The sequence below is a fragment of the Cucurbita pepo genome, chromosome LG03, assembly GCF_002806865.2.
Source record: "Cucurbita pepo subsp. pepo cultivar mu-cu-16 chromosome LG03, ASM280686v2, whole genome shotgun sequence".
In the NCBI taxonomy this organism is placed as follows: Eukaryota; Viridiplantae; Streptophyta; class Magnoliopsida; order Cucurbitales; family Cucurbitaceae; genus Cucurbita; species Cucurbita pepo.
The window spans coordinates 11,491,181-11,508,430 of record NC_036640.1 but is presented as its reverse complement, the minus strand read 5'-3'; the positions used below and the strand labels follow the sequence as shown (position 1 = coordinate 11,508,430).

General features: G+C 38.0%; 4 protein-coding genes and 1 long non-coding RNA gene across 6 annotated transcripts; 3 read left to right on the top strand and 2 right to left on the bottom strand.

Annotated features, from left to right (window-relative positions):
* Window positions 1–540: 540 nt before the first annotated feature.
* LOC111790026 (ferredoxin-1) lies at window positions 541–1,211 on the top strand. The gene has a single exon (XM_023670788.1). The coding sequence runs from the start codon at window positions 602–604 to the stop codon at window positions 1,043–1,045; it is 444 nt and encodes a 147-aa protein (XP_023526556.1). The 5' UTR covers window positions 541–601; the 3' UTR covers window positions 1,046–1,211.
* A 1,164-nt stretch (window positions 1,212–2,375) lies between these two features.
* On the top strand, window positions 2,376–7,190 carry LOC111791669 (5'-nucleotidase SurE). Its single transcript, XM_023673105.1, has 10 exons — window positions 2,376–2,651; window positions 3,038–3,132; window positions 3,703–3,767; window positions 4,080–4,123; window positions 4,576–4,653; window positions 4,969–5,122; window positions 5,262–5,426; window positions 5,968–6,027; window positions 6,112–6,238; window positions 6,954–7,190. The coding sequence occupies exons 1-9, from the start codon at window positions 2,506–2,508 to the stop codon at window positions 6,220–6,222; spliced, it is 918 nt and encodes a 305-aa protein (XP_023528873.1). The 5' UTR covers window positions 2,376–2,505; the 3' UTR covers window positions 6,223–6,238; window positions 6,954–7,190.
* A 2,683-nt stretch (window positions 7,191–9,873) lies between these two features.
* Window positions 9,874–12,813, top strand: LOC111790784 (heat shock 70 kDa protein 8). Of its 2 annotated transcripts, XM_023671841.1 has the most exons (2): window positions 9,876–10,228; window positions 10,822–12,813. In XM_023671841.1, the coding sequence occupies exon 2, from the start codon at window positions 10,825–10,827 to the stop codon at window positions 12,541–12,543; it is 1,719 nt and encodes a 572-aa protein (XP_023527609.1). In that variant the 5' UTR covers window positions 9,876–10,228; window positions 10,822–10,824; the 3' UTR covers window positions 12,544–12,813. The 2 variants fall into 2 exon arrangements, with proteins under 2 accessions (XP_023527608.1, XP_023527609.1); XM_023671840.1 differs by having other exon boundaries at window positions 9,874–12,813.
* LOC111790785 lies at window positions 12,646–12,892 on the bottom strand. The gene is made up of 2 exons (XR_002814562.1): window positions 12,815–12,892; window positions 12,646–12,771 (listed from the first exon to the last, which is right to left on the bottom strand). It is a non-coding gene; the product is annotated as an uncharacterized LOC111790785 (long non-coding RNA).
* A 1,786-nt stretch (window positions 12,893–14,678) lies between these two features.
* LOC111790081 (phosphatidylinositol transfer protein 3-like) lies at window positions 14,679–17,115 on the bottom strand. The gene is made up of 7 exons (XM_023670879.1): window positions 16,894–17,115; window positions 16,700–16,817; window positions 16,343–16,431; window positions 16,172–16,218; window positions 15,974–16,062; window positions 15,471–15,604; window positions 14,679–15,396 (listed from the first exon to the last, which is right to left on the bottom strand). Exons 1-7 carry the CDS (start codon window positions 16,966–16,968, stop codon window positions 14,701–14,703), a joined length of 1,248 nt encoding a protein of 415 aa, XP_023526647.1. The 5' UTR covers window positions 16,969–17,115; the 3' UTR covers window positions 14,679–14,700.
* Between the last annotated feature and the right edge of the window lie 135 nt (window positions 17,116–17,250).

The window sequence follows — 17,250 nt, the reverse complement described above, 5'->3', positions numbered from 1 at the left end:
CTTTCCAAGGAGGTTAATTGGATCTCAAGAAAGAGACATGTCGATTTCACCTTAGCCCTTAACCACCCTTGACATTTCCTAGGTGCCCAAACTGGCCTCTGGCTTGTGAAATAAGTTCTCAAAGCCTCGATCAAGCTTTGGGTGTGGTTGATTTGGCTTGGGTACTAGTCAAACCTAGGTTTGATCAACTTTGAACTTGGTTCACCATAGTTTCATTTTTTTATGTTATATATAAGCCCACCGTCAGTAGATATTATTCACTTTAGTTTGGTAAGTATCGTTGTCAACCTCACAGTTTTAAAACGCGTCTACTACAGAAAGGGTCTGGTCATACCTCAACCAGTGACGGAATCTAATAACAAATGACAAACAAAAAAACACTTATCTTGGTCTTAACCTAACCTTAATTACAAATAGATTGTGAGTCATTCTTCTAAATTAACTAATATGCCATAGCTACTACCAACGGCTAAGATGGGGCCACGCTTTATCAAATTACGGCAAAGAATCAGGACCTTATCCCTACACCAACGCCACGGAACGCCCACAACCTCACAAATCACCTCCTTTTCATTTCATCGCCAAACAGAGAAAAGAAACAATGGCAACTCTTCATTTTGTGCCATCCGCTTTCTCTCTACCAAAACAAAAGCAACCCACCAAGCTTTCCTCAGTCTTCAAGCTCAGACCCACAACCCAGATAGGCTGCTCACAGCGGCGCTTGGTGGTCCGGTCGTACAAAGTGGTGATCGAGCACGAGGGGCAGACCACAGAGCTGGAGGTGGATGCCGACGAGAGTATATTGGACAGCGCATTGGACAAAGGGTTAGACATTCCTCACGATTGTAAGCTTGGGGTGTGCATGACTTGCCCTGCTCGCCTTGTCAGTGGCGCCGTGGACCAGAGCGAAGGCATGCTGAGCGATGATGTTGTGGAGAAAGGGTATTCGCTTCTGTGTGTGGCTTATCCCCGCTCAGACTGCCACATCCAAACCATCCCTGAGGAGGAATTGTTGGCACTTCAATTAGCCACAGCTAATGACTGAATCTCAGTACTTGATGAGGAGCGGTTCTCTCTGGTTTTGTATGATTTTGTAGATTTCAATTCTGATTTAGTTTAAACTCCATGGAAATCAATTGTTCTTGGATGCTGTCTCTTTTGGCTGTTCTTTGGTCTTTTGGGTTTTTATGTTAATCTCTTGATTTGATTCCTGCCAGTGGCGCGAGATCCGATATTCTATTCGAGAGGGGAACGAACATTCGTTATAAAGTTGTAAAACCTCTTTACGGATTAAATGCGCTTTAAAATCTTGAGTGGAAGCTCGAAAGTAAAAGCCCAAAGAGATAATATTGGCTAGCAAGAGTTTGGGCGGTTAGAAATGATATCAAATGTAGACCTTTGGTGATGTGCATGATGAAAACACAGGGTCATCAAAAGGGGGTGGATTATAAGATCTCATATCCCACGTCAATGGGAGAGGGGAACGAAACATTCTTTCTAAATATGTGGAAACCTCTCCCGAGAAGCCCAAACTAAAAAAAACAGTATCTGCTGGCAGTGGGCTTAAGTTATTTTCAAATGGTATTAGAGGCAGACACGGGATGGTGTGCCATCGAAGACGAGGACGCTAGTACTCGAAAAGGGGTGGATTGTGAGATCTCATATCGCACGTCAATGGGAGAGGGTAACGAAACATTGTTTATAAATATGTGAAAACCTCTCTCGAGAAGTCCAAGCCCAAAAAGAACCCGTACCTATCAGTGATGGACTTAGATTGTTTCAAATGGTATTAGAGGCGAACACGGGATGGTGTGTCATCGACGGCAAGGATACTGGTCCTCTAAAAAAGGGTGAATTATGAGATATCATGTCTCACTTTAGTTGTGTGGACATAGCGGTGGGCTTGGACTCGTACATTAGTTTAGAAAATTCCCATAAATTAAATTTATTATTTTCTCAATTTATTATTACTCGAGGATAAGTTTTTTTATTATTTATTTTTAATAATTTTTTCCATTTGTTGGACTGCGGAAAAGCATTTTTGCAATATTTTATTCTAAAGCAGTCCGACCACTTCGAAGATGTCACCCACAGGCCACGTCACACTCGTATGAAATTAATTTTTTTTATAATTATATTCTTATATTTAATATTCAAATAAATTATACTTAGATTAACAAATTTGATATTAAATTCTTATATTTAATATTTAATTAAATTATGCTCTAAAATTTAGGGAGCATTTTATTTTTTTACTTTAAAAAATGTTTTTCAAAGACAATTTTTAGTATTTTTTTAAAACAGAAAAATCGAAGCAATGTAAATTCCGAAAATAAATCAAATTGTTTACAACAAAAAAAGAAAAAGAAAATGTAGATTATAAATTGCAATATCTCGTCGGTGGAGCTTTCTGATTTGCCACCAAATAATTTCCCCGTGTTCGAGGCCATACTCGACTTTCCTTCTTCTACGTTGCTCCGGCGGCTCCCTCTCTGTGCGCAAAAAATGGAAGTCAGCACAGTCGATTCAGACAGTAGACCGACGATCATGATCACAAACGACGATGGAATCGATGCGCCTGGTCTTCGCGCTCTGGTTCGCGTCCTCGTCTCCACTCAGCTTTATAACGTTCTAGTCTGTGCTCCTGATTCGTACGCTTCTTGTCTCTTTTCGTCCTCTCGCTCTCTTCTTTTTCCAATTTTCGAGTGTTTCTGTTTGAAGCTTATGATCATAACCTATTGTAACAGGGGTGTGTATTTTAGTTGGTGAAATTTTGTTTGTTCGTTTGTTGTGTTTTCCATTTCTCAAGTGGTTCCACTAATTTCTTTCTTTTAGAATGTTGATAGCCGTTGGATCGTGTGAATTGAGATATAAGTAACTATTTTATCGGCTGTTCTTACTTCTTAATCAATATGATAGGATTGGGTCATAAGTCGTAAGATATTAGCTAAAATCACTAGCTTCGGTTTGTTTTATTTTACAGTATATATGATTTTATATATATTTGATGTTGTGAAGTTGTTCTTGCATTACACAGGGAAAAGTCAGCTGTTAGTCAGTCTATTACTTGGCGCCATCCTATTTCTGTTAAGAGAGTGGCTATTGAAGGAACCACTTCTTATGCCGTTTCTGGTATGTTTTTATTCTCTCATTTGAAATCTGTACCTTTCCTGGAAATGGAAGTGGACTGATTGTTCGATTCTTAGCTATTCTACCTTATCTGGAAATATTTGGTTCGTTAGAAGTTTTAGGAAATGTAATTCGGTAATCGGCCTATAACCGGAAATCGCTGATGGTTAGTTCTTTGAAATGTCTAATTTCTTATGTTCTATATATAAGCACAACAATGTTAGTGCTAATAGCAAAGCTATGATGCTATAGTGGAGTGATAGAATGATGGAGGGTAGAAACATTTGCAGTGATTATGCTCAAATGGGGCATTGCCAATATATAAGGACCATTAATGTATATTAAGATATTTTCTTTAGTCCAATCTCCAATTTCTTGTCTGTTCATCCAGTAATAATCTAGCATATATTCACTTGAACTGAATGGATTTAACTTGAAGTTATGGGTTTGTAATGAAAATCTTGAAGGGTTTCTCGTTTAAACCAATTATCATTGACTTGAACTTAATTCTAGCTGATGTCCGAAATTGCTTCCAGTGGCTTACTAAGGTTTTTAGCTTTCGTGCTTCTGCAGGAACTCCGGCCGATTGTACTTCTTTGGGAGTATCCAAAGCTCTCTTTCCTTCAATTCCGGATCTGGTCGTTCTTTTTCCCTTATTTGCACGGTTTGGCCGTAGTATATTTTCCTATTAAGCTATTTGTGCTTTATTCACTTTAACATACTTGACGTGAGGATAACCTGACAAGAAGATGGGATTTATAAGGGCTAAGAAGTGACATTTCTCATCCCAATGTTTATCTGTAATTGTAAATGTGGACTATTTAGTCAAATAACTACTTTATGTTGAATGCTACCGCATCTCATATTGTTATCGCTGATGAAGTTGGTGCATACAAGTTGAAATTTATTTCTCTCTTCCTGCCTATTTATGTGTTGTACTTTTATTGCAGGTACTCAGTGGCATAAACATGGGTAGCAACTGCGGTTATCATGTGTTAGTGACAAATCTTTACGGACTTCCCCTTACTGAACTATTTTTAAAGTTCCGCTATCAATGATATTAAAGCATCAAATATGTACTCCCTACTCAACATGCATGTTTACTTGTCCATTGTGTTGGCAAGAAAAGCGTACACTTAGTATCAACTCACGTCGAAGTCATTAGAGCTCTCATAATTATATGACTAACGAGTAAAATGTGCTCTTAAATAGAATAGTGAAGTAATCAACCTTTTTGCTACAAGAAGTCAAGCTCATTGAAGCATCTGGAAATATTAATCCCCAAAGTTTTGGGACAAAACAGACTAATAAATATTTTTCCTTGTAGCTGTTTTGGTTATCTAAGTAGGTACCAGTCAATCTTATTTGATCAATATAGAAAATTCCCCATGCGTGGTTGGAAGGATTTAGTAACTTTATTGATGCAGTCTTTCATTTGAACTGCAGTGTGTATTCTGGGACAGTAGCTGGTGCTCGAGAAGCCTTTTTTAAAGACATTCCTTCTGCTTCCTTATCTTATGAGTGGTATGCCTAAAGATTTCCATTATTGTTAGACTTGAATCATTTAATTGTTACATAAAATCTATTGAGATAGGATCCTTTCTTAAAAGAGAAAATTGAGATAGGATCCTTTCTTAAAAGAGAAAATTGAGATAGGATCCTTTCTTAAAAGAGAAAAAAAGAAGAAGAAAGGTTTCGATTTGTAGAGCAGTAAATGGACTGTTATCTTGGTTGGAAATTTTCTCGATCATCTTAATTATCAGTCTATCTCATTATTATCCGTATTATTAATTTTTATAAATCCTTACTCATTTGCCTTTTCTTGTTATGTTGCTTCAGGATTGGAGGTAGGAGCAATATAGAAGACTACACGCTTGCTGCCGAGGCTTGCTTGCCCATAATAAGTGCAATGTTAGTTGGCGTCAAGGCTCAAACTTTTCCACGGAATTGTTTCTTGAATATCGATTTCCCAACAGATATTGCTAATCATAGGGTAATAAATATTTAACACCTAATGAACATCATTCTATTTCGTATTGAGTTATGCTGTAGAATGTATTATACTTCCATGTTATGAAAGAGGTGATTAACAGTAACCCTTCTGGATTTTTTTTTTCGTGGGCATTATTTAGGGTTATAAGGTAACTAAGCAAGGCCGATGCATATCTAAAATGGGCTGGATAAGAGTTACTTCTGACTCTCAAGGAGGTAAAATGTTGTCAACTATGACGATGGACTCAACGTCGTCAGTGGAATGTAATATGTCAAGTGAATCATCCGAGCTGTTCACGAGGCAGGTTGGTTCTCTGCCTCTCTATCCAAATTATTTCATTAAAAGAGACAGCAATATTGATATCTTCTGGTTCAGAGCACTCTAAAGACACTGCTCCACTATTACGTTCGAACTCTACAATCTTCTCGTATCTTTTTATTCGCTTCTGCAAAATTGTATCTAAACGAAAAATGGAAAGGACATTAGACTTGTTGGAGGTAGCTTCAACTTCCAATTAGCCAATTAGAGTAACTCAAACTTTCCAACAATCAGTCCTAGAGAGTCCAAAAATATATATATTGTTTTTGTGTACCCTTCCATTCATTTATTGTTTAAATACAACAGTGTTATAACCCATTAATAAAAACATTTAAAGTACTGAGATTATTCTTTTTTAGGTTTCTCGTACTTTGTACTATATAACAATCAGGTCATATTCATTTGCCTTCCCGTTGGAATTATTTTATTTTGGATGATTTGATGATTGTTTTGTTTCATGGTTCCTGGCTTATTATCGAATAGAACTTTGTATTTGTAAATGTTAATGTAAGTTATTATCTTTGTAGGTAATAAGTGCTGCTGTTGCTGATGAAGATACAGATTTCAAATATCTACAAGAAGGCTATGTGTGTATCATTTTCCTTACAAACTAAAACTTACCATTATGGAAGATATGCCGTCATTAACTAGAAGCTCATGATTCCATACAGATTACTGTCACTCCTCTTGCTGCCCTGTCTCGTGCGGAGATAGACTGTGAAAACTTTTTGGAAGCCTGGTTGCCTGGTGTGGTTGCTCGGCCATCACCATCTGCTTTATAATTTCGTTTGGTTTCTGGTAATGCCACTTAAAAGTTTTACGAACTTCATTTTGTTTTAATATCAATAAGAAGATAGCCATAAGCACACAGGAGCCATACAGTCTCAGTTCACGTGTCATAAGTATCTTTCGCGGTCTCATTTGATTTTTTCTTTTTTTTCCTCTTACCAATTCCCCACCCCCTTCCTCCTCCCTCTCAGAGCTATCGATGTTCATGTTATAGAAACTTATTAGATCATGTAAACAGCTTTTCTTTCCCAATCATAGAAATATTTAGTATTCGATTACCTTCATGTAAACAGATTCATGTTATTGCTTGTGATAAGAGAAGTTCATTATCCTTTCTGCCTCTTTGAAGGTACTGACACATTAGGCAGCTGAATTGTAACCAATTGATAATTTCTGCAGCACCTTTATGCTAACTAATTTATGTTGAACTCTAGACATGGTATCTAAAATTAGTCAAAAGAATGTTGGCGTCCTCTTAGTATTCTGTGTACCAATCTTCACTGAATGCTAGGAAACCTGTGTTTTCTATGGGGATTAGGAAAGTCCTGACTGAACTGAACACTCAATACGTTGCACGTGCACTATAGGAGCCATAACACATCTGGTATTCTATCATATTGAAGTATGGTACAACATTGAGTGTTAAGGTTTTTTTCCCCTCTGAGGCTGAACAAAACATTATGAAAGCACGTGTTACTAAAAAAATTATGTTTATTCTTTGCAGGTTTAGGCATTTTGTTAGATGGTCAAACTTCGAGCCGAGTAGTTTCTTATTGAATGGCCACCGATTCGTGCTTTCAGAGAGAAGGTCTTTATGTCATGTAAAATGTAAATCTGGTCTGAAAATTGTTTAGCAGAAAAACTATGGAAGGCTTACTGTTAACTGATTCTATTAAAAATATTACTCAATGTGACAGAAACTTGAAGAAAGAGTCTTTCTTTATTTCATTACCTTGTGGCATCTCTAATAATGTTCTTTGATTGTTGTTTAGTTTCAATAAGGTTTGAAGTTGTGAGCTAAACCTCCCATTAGGTTCACAAGTCACTTGTTGGTAATATCAGTCATTCGGTAGATTTGGATTAGTGAACAACCTTACCATCTTACTTACCATATCATGAAGCAAATGCCACTTTATCAGATTAGGGGTTTTTATCACAACCAGATTCATCATTTTTGTGGCTCTCTTTATTTCTCTATTCTTTTTTCCCCCATTTCAAATGTCTAAATAGCAAGCCTAGAGTCTTTAAGTCTACAGGATTTATGAAGGAAAGAGTGAATATAATCGAACCATTATTCTCATCTATTCAATAGTTGTCTCATGTCATTATCAGAATCAACCTTGAAGGTATAGAATTTAGAATTCAACTGCCACTACAACTGCTGAAATGGACAAAGCAACTACTGTAAGAAGCTACACAAAAAATTAGACAGAAGAGAGAAAAATGGTGAAAATGGTGAAGGTAAACTTTTATTTCTGGGCATTCATTTTTCACCCCTTCAGTATGTAAAGCATTATAAATATTTTATGTACATTGCTGGGGAAACTGTGTTTAGGAGGTTGAAAGCTTCATTGTTTTGGTGGAAATGAAGTGTGTGATTCCACTAATATTGACCAAAGCACATGCACATCTTCACAGGGACATGATTTGACATCCTCATACAGAATATATATCCCTCTTCCTGCATTAAAGAACCCAGAAAATATGAAAAAACTTAGAAGGGTGTTGAAAAGATTCTTTTCTGCACAATTATCTGCACAATTTTCATGTGAAAGAATATGAAAATGCTGTCATTGCAGGGCGAAAGGAAGCAACAGAAGAAGGGTGCAGAAATGCAGGCTAAACAAAAAAACAGAGAATGTAAGCGACGAAAGCAAGCTCGAAAAGGGGAGGTGACTTGCGTTTTTTCGACGAAGAATGGAGTCGAAACCAGAGCTTCTTCAATGGGGAGAAGAAGGATTGGAGCCACCCCATTCCTTTCAGCTCATGGCAGAGGGTAAGAGAAAGAGCAAAGGTATGAATTTGTTTTTGGTTTTCTTTTCTTTTCTTTTCTTTTCTTTTCTTTTCTTTTCTTTTAGCTTAGACAAGAAAGAGGGATTTTGTGGCATTTTTGTTCCATTCATTTATTCAACAAACCATGCATTTTCTCATATGGTTCATGGTAAAATGTCTTTGTCAACCACTTTTGTTCCTTGTAGTAGAAGAAGCCTTCTTTCACCACCAATCTGCTGTGCTTCACACACTTCCCTGAAATCCCTTCGAATTAAAACCCCATCTTAAGAGTTTTGAGAGTCTGATCATTGTTTTTGTGGCCTTTCCCGTTTTGGATATCTCTTTTGATTGAAGAAAATAATGTATAAAGCCTTTTGAAATGGAGTCCCCAACAAGGGATCCTATCCCCACACCTCCTCATATCCTTTACTCCCCAATTGGGTGCCTTAGAAGTGTGCCTCAACCTTGTTTTCCCAACTCCCATCTCTCTCTCTCTCTTTTTTTTTTCTCCCTCTCTAGAAACCTTTTAGCTTTAACAACAAGAGTAAAGTCGGTGACCATCTAAGTCCACGGCTAGCAGATAATATTTGCTTCAGCTTCATGGTTTTAAAACGCGTTTGCTAGAAAGATATTTTCCACACCTTTATAAGAGATGTTTCGTTCTTCTCTCTAATCGATGTGCGATCTCACAATCCACCCCCATTGGGGGCTCAGCGTTTTCGCTGGGCACACCGCCCAATGTTTGATTCTGATACCGTTTGTAACAGCTCAAATCCACCGCTAATAGATATTGTCTGCTTTGGCATATATCGCCGTCAGCCTCACGGTTTTAGAACGTGTATGCGAGGAAAATGTTTCCATACTGTTATAAGAAATGTTTCGTTCTCTTCTCCAACTGATTTCGATATTTCTTGGAAGGAAAGAGAAAGAGAGATTTTGTGGGTTTTGATTTGATTTGAATGAATTTAGAAACACATAGACGAATCAGATCTATTAAAATAAATAATAAAAACTGTCAAAATCATTTAACTACAATTTCTTGTTGACCACCTCTAACTTACTCTTCACTTTCTGATCTCTTTTTTCTACTTCATAATTATGCTTTGCAAAAATAATCAGTTTTGAAGATGGAGGTTGTTGCACAAAATAGGAAAATATTACCCAAAAAAAAAAAAAACAAATTGGGCAAATAATATGAACACACACTTTTCCATCCTTAACTATGATCTCGAAAGTATGTTAAATCTCAACAACTTTCTTTTTAAAATCTTTTGAAACAATTATGAACATAGAACGCGATTTTTCAATAGCTAAATACTTTGGTGGTTGAAGAACAGAAGCTTAGAGATTCTCTTGTATCACACTCATATGAAACAACTTGAAGAGGAGTAGGATCCGCCGTTTTCAGATTTTTTAAATTTATTTTATTTATTATTATTTTACTTTTTGTAATTCCTTAAATACAAATATTTGATGTTTTCTAAAGATTTTTTATAAAAAAATTGGACAATTTCGTACTAAAAAAATAATCGTAGCCGTTCATTTTTCAAAACTCAAAAACCATTTATCCATATTTTAAAATTAATTTTTTTTCAGATTGGGCCTGGGTCAAGTCAGCCCAACAGGGACAAGTGTTGGGCCTTGCCACGTGGGCTACCGACCATTTAAGAGTTTAATTTTGATTGTTTTTATCAATTAGTTTGTATTATTTATTGATTTAAAAAATTAACAATATTTTCAGCCATCGTTTTGCCCCTTCTTTAAAATCCAAAATTGTGTCTTTTTCCCTTCTCTAGGAAGCTCTAGAAGACGATCAACCCTTCTTTCAATGGGTTCTATAAATGAACCTTCGCTTTCCAGTTCCTTCTTCACCGATTCCTCTCGTAGCTTCTAACACTCTTCTCACTGCTCTTTTCCTTGCTTCTATCTGCTGCCGGAATCTCTGTCTTCTTGTTCATTCTGCAACCTGCTTGCTCGGTTCAACCATTTTGATCGTTGCTGCTTCTGGTAATTCTATTTTCTTTCCTCAATTGGTTTTCACGGAACTAGGTACGTCTTGTTCTTTGATTTGCTTCGCGCCAGTTCGTAATTTCCAATCTGTTTGTGCTTTTGTCAAATCAGTTTGATTCATTATACTTTTAATTCGTCTTATTAAGAGATTGAATGTAGTGATATTTTGAAATCTTGCTGCTCTGTTTATATTGGAAATGTTGTAATAGTATTGAGAATTGGATTAAGAGATAGATTGTAGTTGATCTTGTTTATATGAATTTTATGTAATTTCCAATCTGTCTATTTGCGGAGTTTTGGTCTATTAGCCCTATACGAGAACTGAGTTTAGATGTTGGAAAATTGAAGACTTATAGACAAGTTTACACATGATATTGTTTGTGTTTATAAACTATAACACGCTTTGAAGTGATTGAATCAACCTGATTTTGTCCAAAATCTGTAGAAGCGTTTCTGTGTGTTCTTTTTGAAGTGTTTTAAAGATGATTCAGTGGAATTTAAACTCATTTTAAGGGGCTGAGTTCTTGGTTATCTATTCCTTACCCGTTAGTTCAGTGTATAGCTAGAGCTTTATATTGATCAAAATGCAGATTATGGCCGAACCAATATACACTGTAGCTTCTGATAGTGAAACCACTGGGGAGGATAGATCAGCATCAATCTTTCCGGAAATTGATGTTGGAATTGATATTGGTACTTCACAGTGTAGTATTGCAGTCTGGAATGGATCTCAGGTTGAGCTTCTTAAGAACACTAGAAATCAGAAGATTATGAGATCATATGTCACCTTCAAGGATGACACTCCTTCTGGTGGAGTTATTAATGAGCTAAGTCAGGAGTATGACATGCTATCTGGTGCTGCAATTTTCAATATGAAACGCTTGATTGGAAGAGTTGACACTGACCCAGTTGTTCATGCAAGCAAGAGCCTTCCTTTTCTAGTGCAAACTTTGGACATTGGTGTTCGTCCATTTGTTGCAGCTTTGGTGAATAATGTATGGAGATCTACCACTCCTGAAGAAGTTCTGGCAATCTTTCTTGTTGAACTGAAAATGATGGCTGAACATCAACTGAAGCGGCCAATTAGAAATGTTGTTTTAACAATTCCGGTTTCGTTCAGCCGATTTCAGCTTACTCGGGTGGAACGGGCTTGTGCGATGGCTGGCCTTCAAGTCAGGTTGATGCCTGAACCAACAGCAGTAGCTTTATTGTATGCCCAACAACAGCAGCAGCAGGCTGCCCATGAGAACATGGGCAGTGGAAGTGAAAAGATCGCCCTTATTTTCAACATGGGAGCTGGATATTGTGATGTTGCTGTATCAGCCACAGGGGGAGGAGTGTCACAGATCAAAGCCCTGGCTGGAAGTCCTATTGGAGGTGAAGATCTACTTCAAAATACCATGAAGTATCTTTTGCCAAATGCGGAATCTATATTTTCACACCGTGGAATCGATGAGATCAGAAGGATGGGGTTACTCCGAGTTGCGACCCAAGATGCTATCCACAAGCTTTCATTCCAGTCGAGTGTTCAAATCGATGTGAACTTGGGAAATGGGTCGAAGTTATGCAAGGTTCTAAGCCGGGAGGAGTTCGAGATGGTGAATAGCGAGGTGTTTGAGAAATGTGAGAACCTTGTTAATCTATGCTTACATGATGCAAGAGTAGGGATTGAAGATTTGAGCGATGTCGTTGTAGTCGGTGGATGTTCGAACATACCGAAGATCAGAAATCTTCTGATGGGAAAAAGCAAAAAGAAGGCACTTTATGAAGGAATGAATCCTTTAGAAGCTGCTGTTTCTGGGGCAGCTTTAGAAGGTGCAGTAGCATCAGGCATTGCCGATCCGTTCGGAAGTTTAGATCTCCTTAGCATCCAAGCAACCCCTCTCGCCATCGGAATTCGAGCCGATGGAAACAGCTTCATTCCAATTATTCCCAAGAACACTACAATGCCAGCACGCAAGGAGTTGGTTTTCACAACTGTAAAAGACAATCAAAGCGAGGCCCTGATTGTTGTATATGAAGGCGAAGAGACGAGAGCAGAAGAAAATCATCTACTTGGCTATTTCAAAATCATTGGAATTCCACCAGCACCCAAAGGAATCCCTGAAATTACTATCTGTATGGACATTGACTCCTCAAATATGCTTAGAGTTCTAGCTGGGGCAAGACTCCCAGGTGTTCAACACCCTGCAACCCCTTTCATGGAAGTCAAGATGCCGACTGTCGACGACGGGCATGGCTGGTGTGCAGAGGCTCTGCATGGAAAATATGGTGCTGCCATGGACTTGGTTACATTGCGGAAGAAAAGCTAGGTGAATATCTAGAGCCTACTGTTTTGTTTCTGCATTCACTTTCATATATGACTCCTTTAGTTCAATGCAAATACATAGCGAAATAATGTATGTTGGGTAATGTAAATGTCACATTTTCATGTTTTTAAGTGTCAATAGCTTCCTGGAATATGAACTACTGTGATAGATGAAGAATTAGGGACACTCTTGTTGGCGATGCTGTAGTTATTCAGTGTAAGTTGTATCTACCTTGTTAAGTACATCCTAGTTATTCAGTGTAAGTTGTATCTACCTTGTTAAGTACATCCTAGATTGTAACATGATCTCTTTGTTTCGCAAGTATTAGAGGCTTGAAAATGACTTGACCATGACGCATTCCTGTCAATCTCACAGTCTTAAAACGTGAAATAACCGTCTGGTGGGAAACCACTTTCATGTTCACTGTGGACTTGTTGAAACTCTTTCTAGAATGCGAAAAGTCTCCTAGTGAGACTTGGACAATAGAACTACTATTAGGGAGAAGTTTCCATACTCTTACAAGAAATGCTTCATTACGTATCATTATCAACCTCACAGTTTTAAAACACATCTATTAGGGAGAGGTTATAACATCCTTATAGATGATTTATTCTTCATCTATTGGGGAGAGGTTTTAACATCCTTATAGATGATTTGTTCTTCTCTCCAACCAATATGGTGTCTCACAATTCACCTTCTTGGAAGCCAATCTCCTCGTTGGCATATCGTCTAGTGTCTGATTGATACCATTTATAACATTCTAAGTCACCGCTAGCAGATATTGTCGGCTTTGACGTGTTACGTTCATAGTCTAAAAACACGTTTACTAGAAAGATGTTTTCACGTTCTTATAAAAAATGTATCGTTATCATTTTCAATCAATGTGAGATCTTACATCATACTATTGATTTATCATTTCTAATTTTATACTAGTAGAAATGTTTCCATCATTTACTTGTATACTGAAATGATTCTTACACGAGAAAGATATGTAATGTAAGCGGTCGTTTCACCGTCTAAATTGTTTAAAAAAAAGATATATGTTTTGATTTTGGAAGAGGAAATTGTGTCTTTTTGGGAAGAAGTTCCATGTTGATGTGTCCATATTCCTTAGAAAAGAGAAGAGCAGTAGAGACTACAGAACTGCAAACAAAAACCAGACATCCCTACACAACAACTAGTAAACTCCAAACAAAACCTCTGCACTTACTTAAACACTCTCTCAAACTCTAATGCCTTGTCCTCATCCAAACCCAAACTCTCACCTACACCACTCTGTACTCACCATTAGATTCCAAACACAAAAGGGCACTGATCTTACAACGTCATCTCTTTTGGATCCATAAGAACAGAACCCCCTCCCTCACCAAAACGACATGTCGAATACGACACAAACACATGATAAAATAAAATCCCAGCTCGCTCCCCAAAACTACATGTGTTCTGATTCTGTTTCTGAACCAATCCCCCTTCTCAATATCTCTGTGCTCCGCCATTGTTTCAATTCCCAAAGCCTACTTCCCTCCTCCCTTTTGACTTTCTCTTTCAACTTGCGACATAAACCCCGACACATATTCCCACTCCCTTACCTCATTTTCTCTCAATTTCACTCATAAAAATCCAACCTTTCTTGTTTTAATCTTCGTGATTTGCTTATTAACAAGTACCCATTTCACCAAAAATGAAACCCAGCTCAGTATTAACACAGGGGAAGATTCCAAGGACATATACTCTTTGTCAATCAACACAGTGTCGCAAATTTTCATAATAATTAATAACAAATAGTTAGACTTTGTGTTGTTTTTTGGTTCATTTTTTGAGGTTTCGAGGATCTTGACATTTGATTTCACCGGGTCGACCACGCTACCCATTCCCCAGAAACCTAAGACTCTGTAAAAAGAACCACAAAGTTCAAAAAACAGGACAGTTTTCACCACATTTTACACCCCAAGTACCACGTTGTCGTCTAGCCTTTCAAACTCAACGCCAACTCGGGCTGCCACTCGGACTGTGACTCGCTCATTATTTGTACTACTGATGAGTGTGGTTCGAGGAACACAGTCCATTGTAAAACCTTCATTTTTCTCCTTGATTTCGTATGTTGTAAAGAAGAGATTTTTTTTTTTTTTTTTTTTTTTTTTTTTTTTTTTTTTTTTTTNATCAGAACCGTTGAGACATTGACACGTGTCGGCGTCTGATATTTGGAGTGACGATGGAGATCAATCCGCCAAGTGGGGGCCTCATCTTTGACCTGTAAATCATCTCATCGTATGGCCTTCTGTAGAATTTCAACAATGGCCGGAAAGCTTCCCGATTCTTCTCCGTTTTACTGACGTGGCACTCTCGCCGGAAAAACACTGCCGGCGATTGAAGGAACGACGGCCGTGGAGTCTTTGGTTGATTGACCTTCTTACCATTCCCGTCCATCGGCGCACTTTTCGGCGGCAATGGCGTCGACGGAAACAGACTTTTCCTCGTCAGCCTCGAGCTGTAACTACTTCCATCGTTGATTACTCCACGTGGCATTCTCGCAGCCGGTGATGCAAACGACAGAGATCGAGCGTTGAGTGGAGAAATCAGTGCAGGACCAAGTGGAGAAGGACTTGTGGGTCCCACTTTGGAAGCTGACGTGTCGGTGAGACTGAGATACCATGGCTTGAGTGAATCGAAATGATGGGATACGGTGAAGGAGAATCGTGAGGATGCAGATGAACCAATCTTGGCCGTTGATTGATCGAATCGGAGGGAGGAGGCTCGTGGGTAAGCCGCAAAGTCGCTAAAATCCAACGAATCTTCAAAGTCTAGAGATGATATTATCATCGTGACCGTTGATAGCTCAACGAACGGACGAACACCCTGCAGCTCCACCATTAATAATCAACTACAAATTACTTATCCAAAATAAATAAATAAATAAAAATAATAAATACCTTCCATAAATAGGAGAAGAGCGCCGGAGGGTCGATGAGAAAGGCGGAATGAAGGCGGCCGGGATAGAAATCCGCCACCAATTTGAGCGTCGGAAGAAACAAGTTCAAAAAAGCCGACGCCGACCTGAAAAAGCCTGCAATTTTCCCACGCTATCACACATTTAATCCATTATCCCAATCATTTCTTTTTCTTTTTCTTTTTTTTTTTTCTTTTCTTTTTAAAAACCCCAAAATTGATTTTAAAAAAAAGTTGAATTCTGGGGACTTCTGCTTGTGCTGTTCAATCTCCAAGTAAAGTGGTAGTGGGACTGGGACTGGGACTGGGACTTGACCAATTCCCCATAATGCCCTTCCCACCTCCGCCCCATAAAGCGGTGGCTATTGATAGCGACACCGCCGTCCCACACCGGACAGCTTCTGAGACCAAAACTCAGACACTGCCGCCGCTCCGACATGGGTTGGTTTTCAATTCTTGAATTCATTAACTACTTTATGGGACTTACTTGCGTCAAACAGAATGATCATTTGGTGCACGTTTTTGGGCATGGTCCCGATCGCTACTTCTAGCGTAAACACCACCAGACGAGTAAACCTATACATATACATATATATATATACATATATATATAAACAAAATCAATAACCCATATATATATTTCTTCAAAATTAATCATAATTTTCTCCGTTTTAATTTTACTCACATTTTCTGGGAACGTAACTTCGGATAATCTTGCTTAATCCGGAATATCTGCCAATCAAATTACACCAAAACTAAGTATAAGCTCCTGACTTTATTTTAGTCTTTACAAACTATATTTCTTACTTATAAATATATGATCATTTTTTAAATTAGAAGATAATAATAAAAATACCAGGATGGGGCGGGAGTCTTGGTCGTGGCCGGCCACATAAGCAACGCCGTCTGTGAGCTCGGCGGAGAATTCGTCGGCGATTAGATTATCTGCAAAAAGAGAATATTCAAAATAAAGAGAGGAATATTACAGAGGTGAGATTCCTCGGCTTTAAAATTAAAATAAAAAAAAATATATAGTTTTTTTCTAATGGCGTCTTTAAAGGGAATGGAATCACGTAGGGTAACTTTAATCATTACTATGAAGATCATATATATATATATATATATATATATTATTTATAAAATTAAAATTAAAATTAAAAAAAAAAAAAAAAAAAAAAAGGAAGATTCTTGATGGGGTTCTGAAAAGAGGTACCAATGCCAAAGCTATCTCTCCAAGAAAGGCAAGCTCTCAAGCTCTTAGCAGCCTTCTTGACATGATCACCTTTAGCCTTCAGGAACCGCTCAACACACGCCGTACAACAAAATTTCTCCTACAAACAAATATAAAAAACACAAATTAAGAACAAAAACCTTAAAATTTCCGACATGGGTTTGTTGTTTACCAACCTGTTTAACTGAAAGTGGGGCTTGTTTACGAAGAAGCTCAAGAACAGCTTCAACTCTTTGATCATTCTTCCCCATTTCGCCCTTCAAAAAACAACACTTCCTTCTGATAAATACACCAAACTTCAGCTTCACGCCACTGTGTTCAAAAAAAAAAACCCGGTCCTTTAGAGAGAGAAAATACGGGCAGGAGAGAGAGAGGGGTAATATTTGAATTAATAAAAATGCGGGGGAGGGGGATTGGAGGTTCGTATTTATAACCAACCGTGGGAGAATAACGCCGTTATAAAGGAACTGGCTTTTCATAAAGGAGAAATGAAAACGGTAACACTCATTTTAGCAACGGAAAATGGAGTCGGC

What these genes read in the sequence shown, in the direction of transcription:
- LOC111790081 (XM_023670879.1), bottom strand. Translation starts at nt 16,968, where the DNA reads ATGGGGAAGAATGATCAAAGAGTTGAAGCTGTTCTTGAGCTTCTTCGT. An exon ending in GAGAGATAGCTTTGGCATTG is followed by an intron (nt 16,432 to 16,699) that starts GTACCTCTTTTC and finishes CTCTTTTTGCAG; the next exon opens with ATAATCTAATCGCCGACGAA. An exon ending in GATCATTCTGTTTGACGCAA is followed by an intron (nt 15,605 to 15,973) that starts GTAAGTCCCATA and finishes GGAAAATTGCAG; the next exon opens with GCTTTTTCAGGTCGGCGTCG.
- LOC111791669 (XM_023673105.1), top strand. Translation starts at nt 2,506, where the DNA reads ATGGAAGTCAGCACAGTCGATTCAGACAGTAGACCGACGATCATGATC. An exon ending in CTAGTCTGTGCTCCTGATTC is followed by an intron (nt 2,652 to 3,037) that starts GTACGCTTCTTG and finishes TGCATTACACAG; the next exon opens with GGAAAAGTCAGCTGTTAGTC. An exon ending in GCTTCCTTATCTTATGAGTG is followed by an intron (nt 4,654 to 4,968) that starts GTATGCCTAAAG and finishes ATGTTGCTTCAG; the next exon opens with GATTGGAGGTAGGAGCAATA.
- LOC111790026 (XM_023670788.1), top strand. Translation starts at nt 602, where the DNA reads ATGGCAACTCTTCATTTTGTGCCATCCGCTTTCTCTCTACCAAAACAA.
- LOC111790784 (XM_023671840.1), top strand. Translation starts at nt 10,816, where the DNA reads ATGCAGATTATGGCCGAACCAATATACACTGTAGCTTCTGATAGTGAA.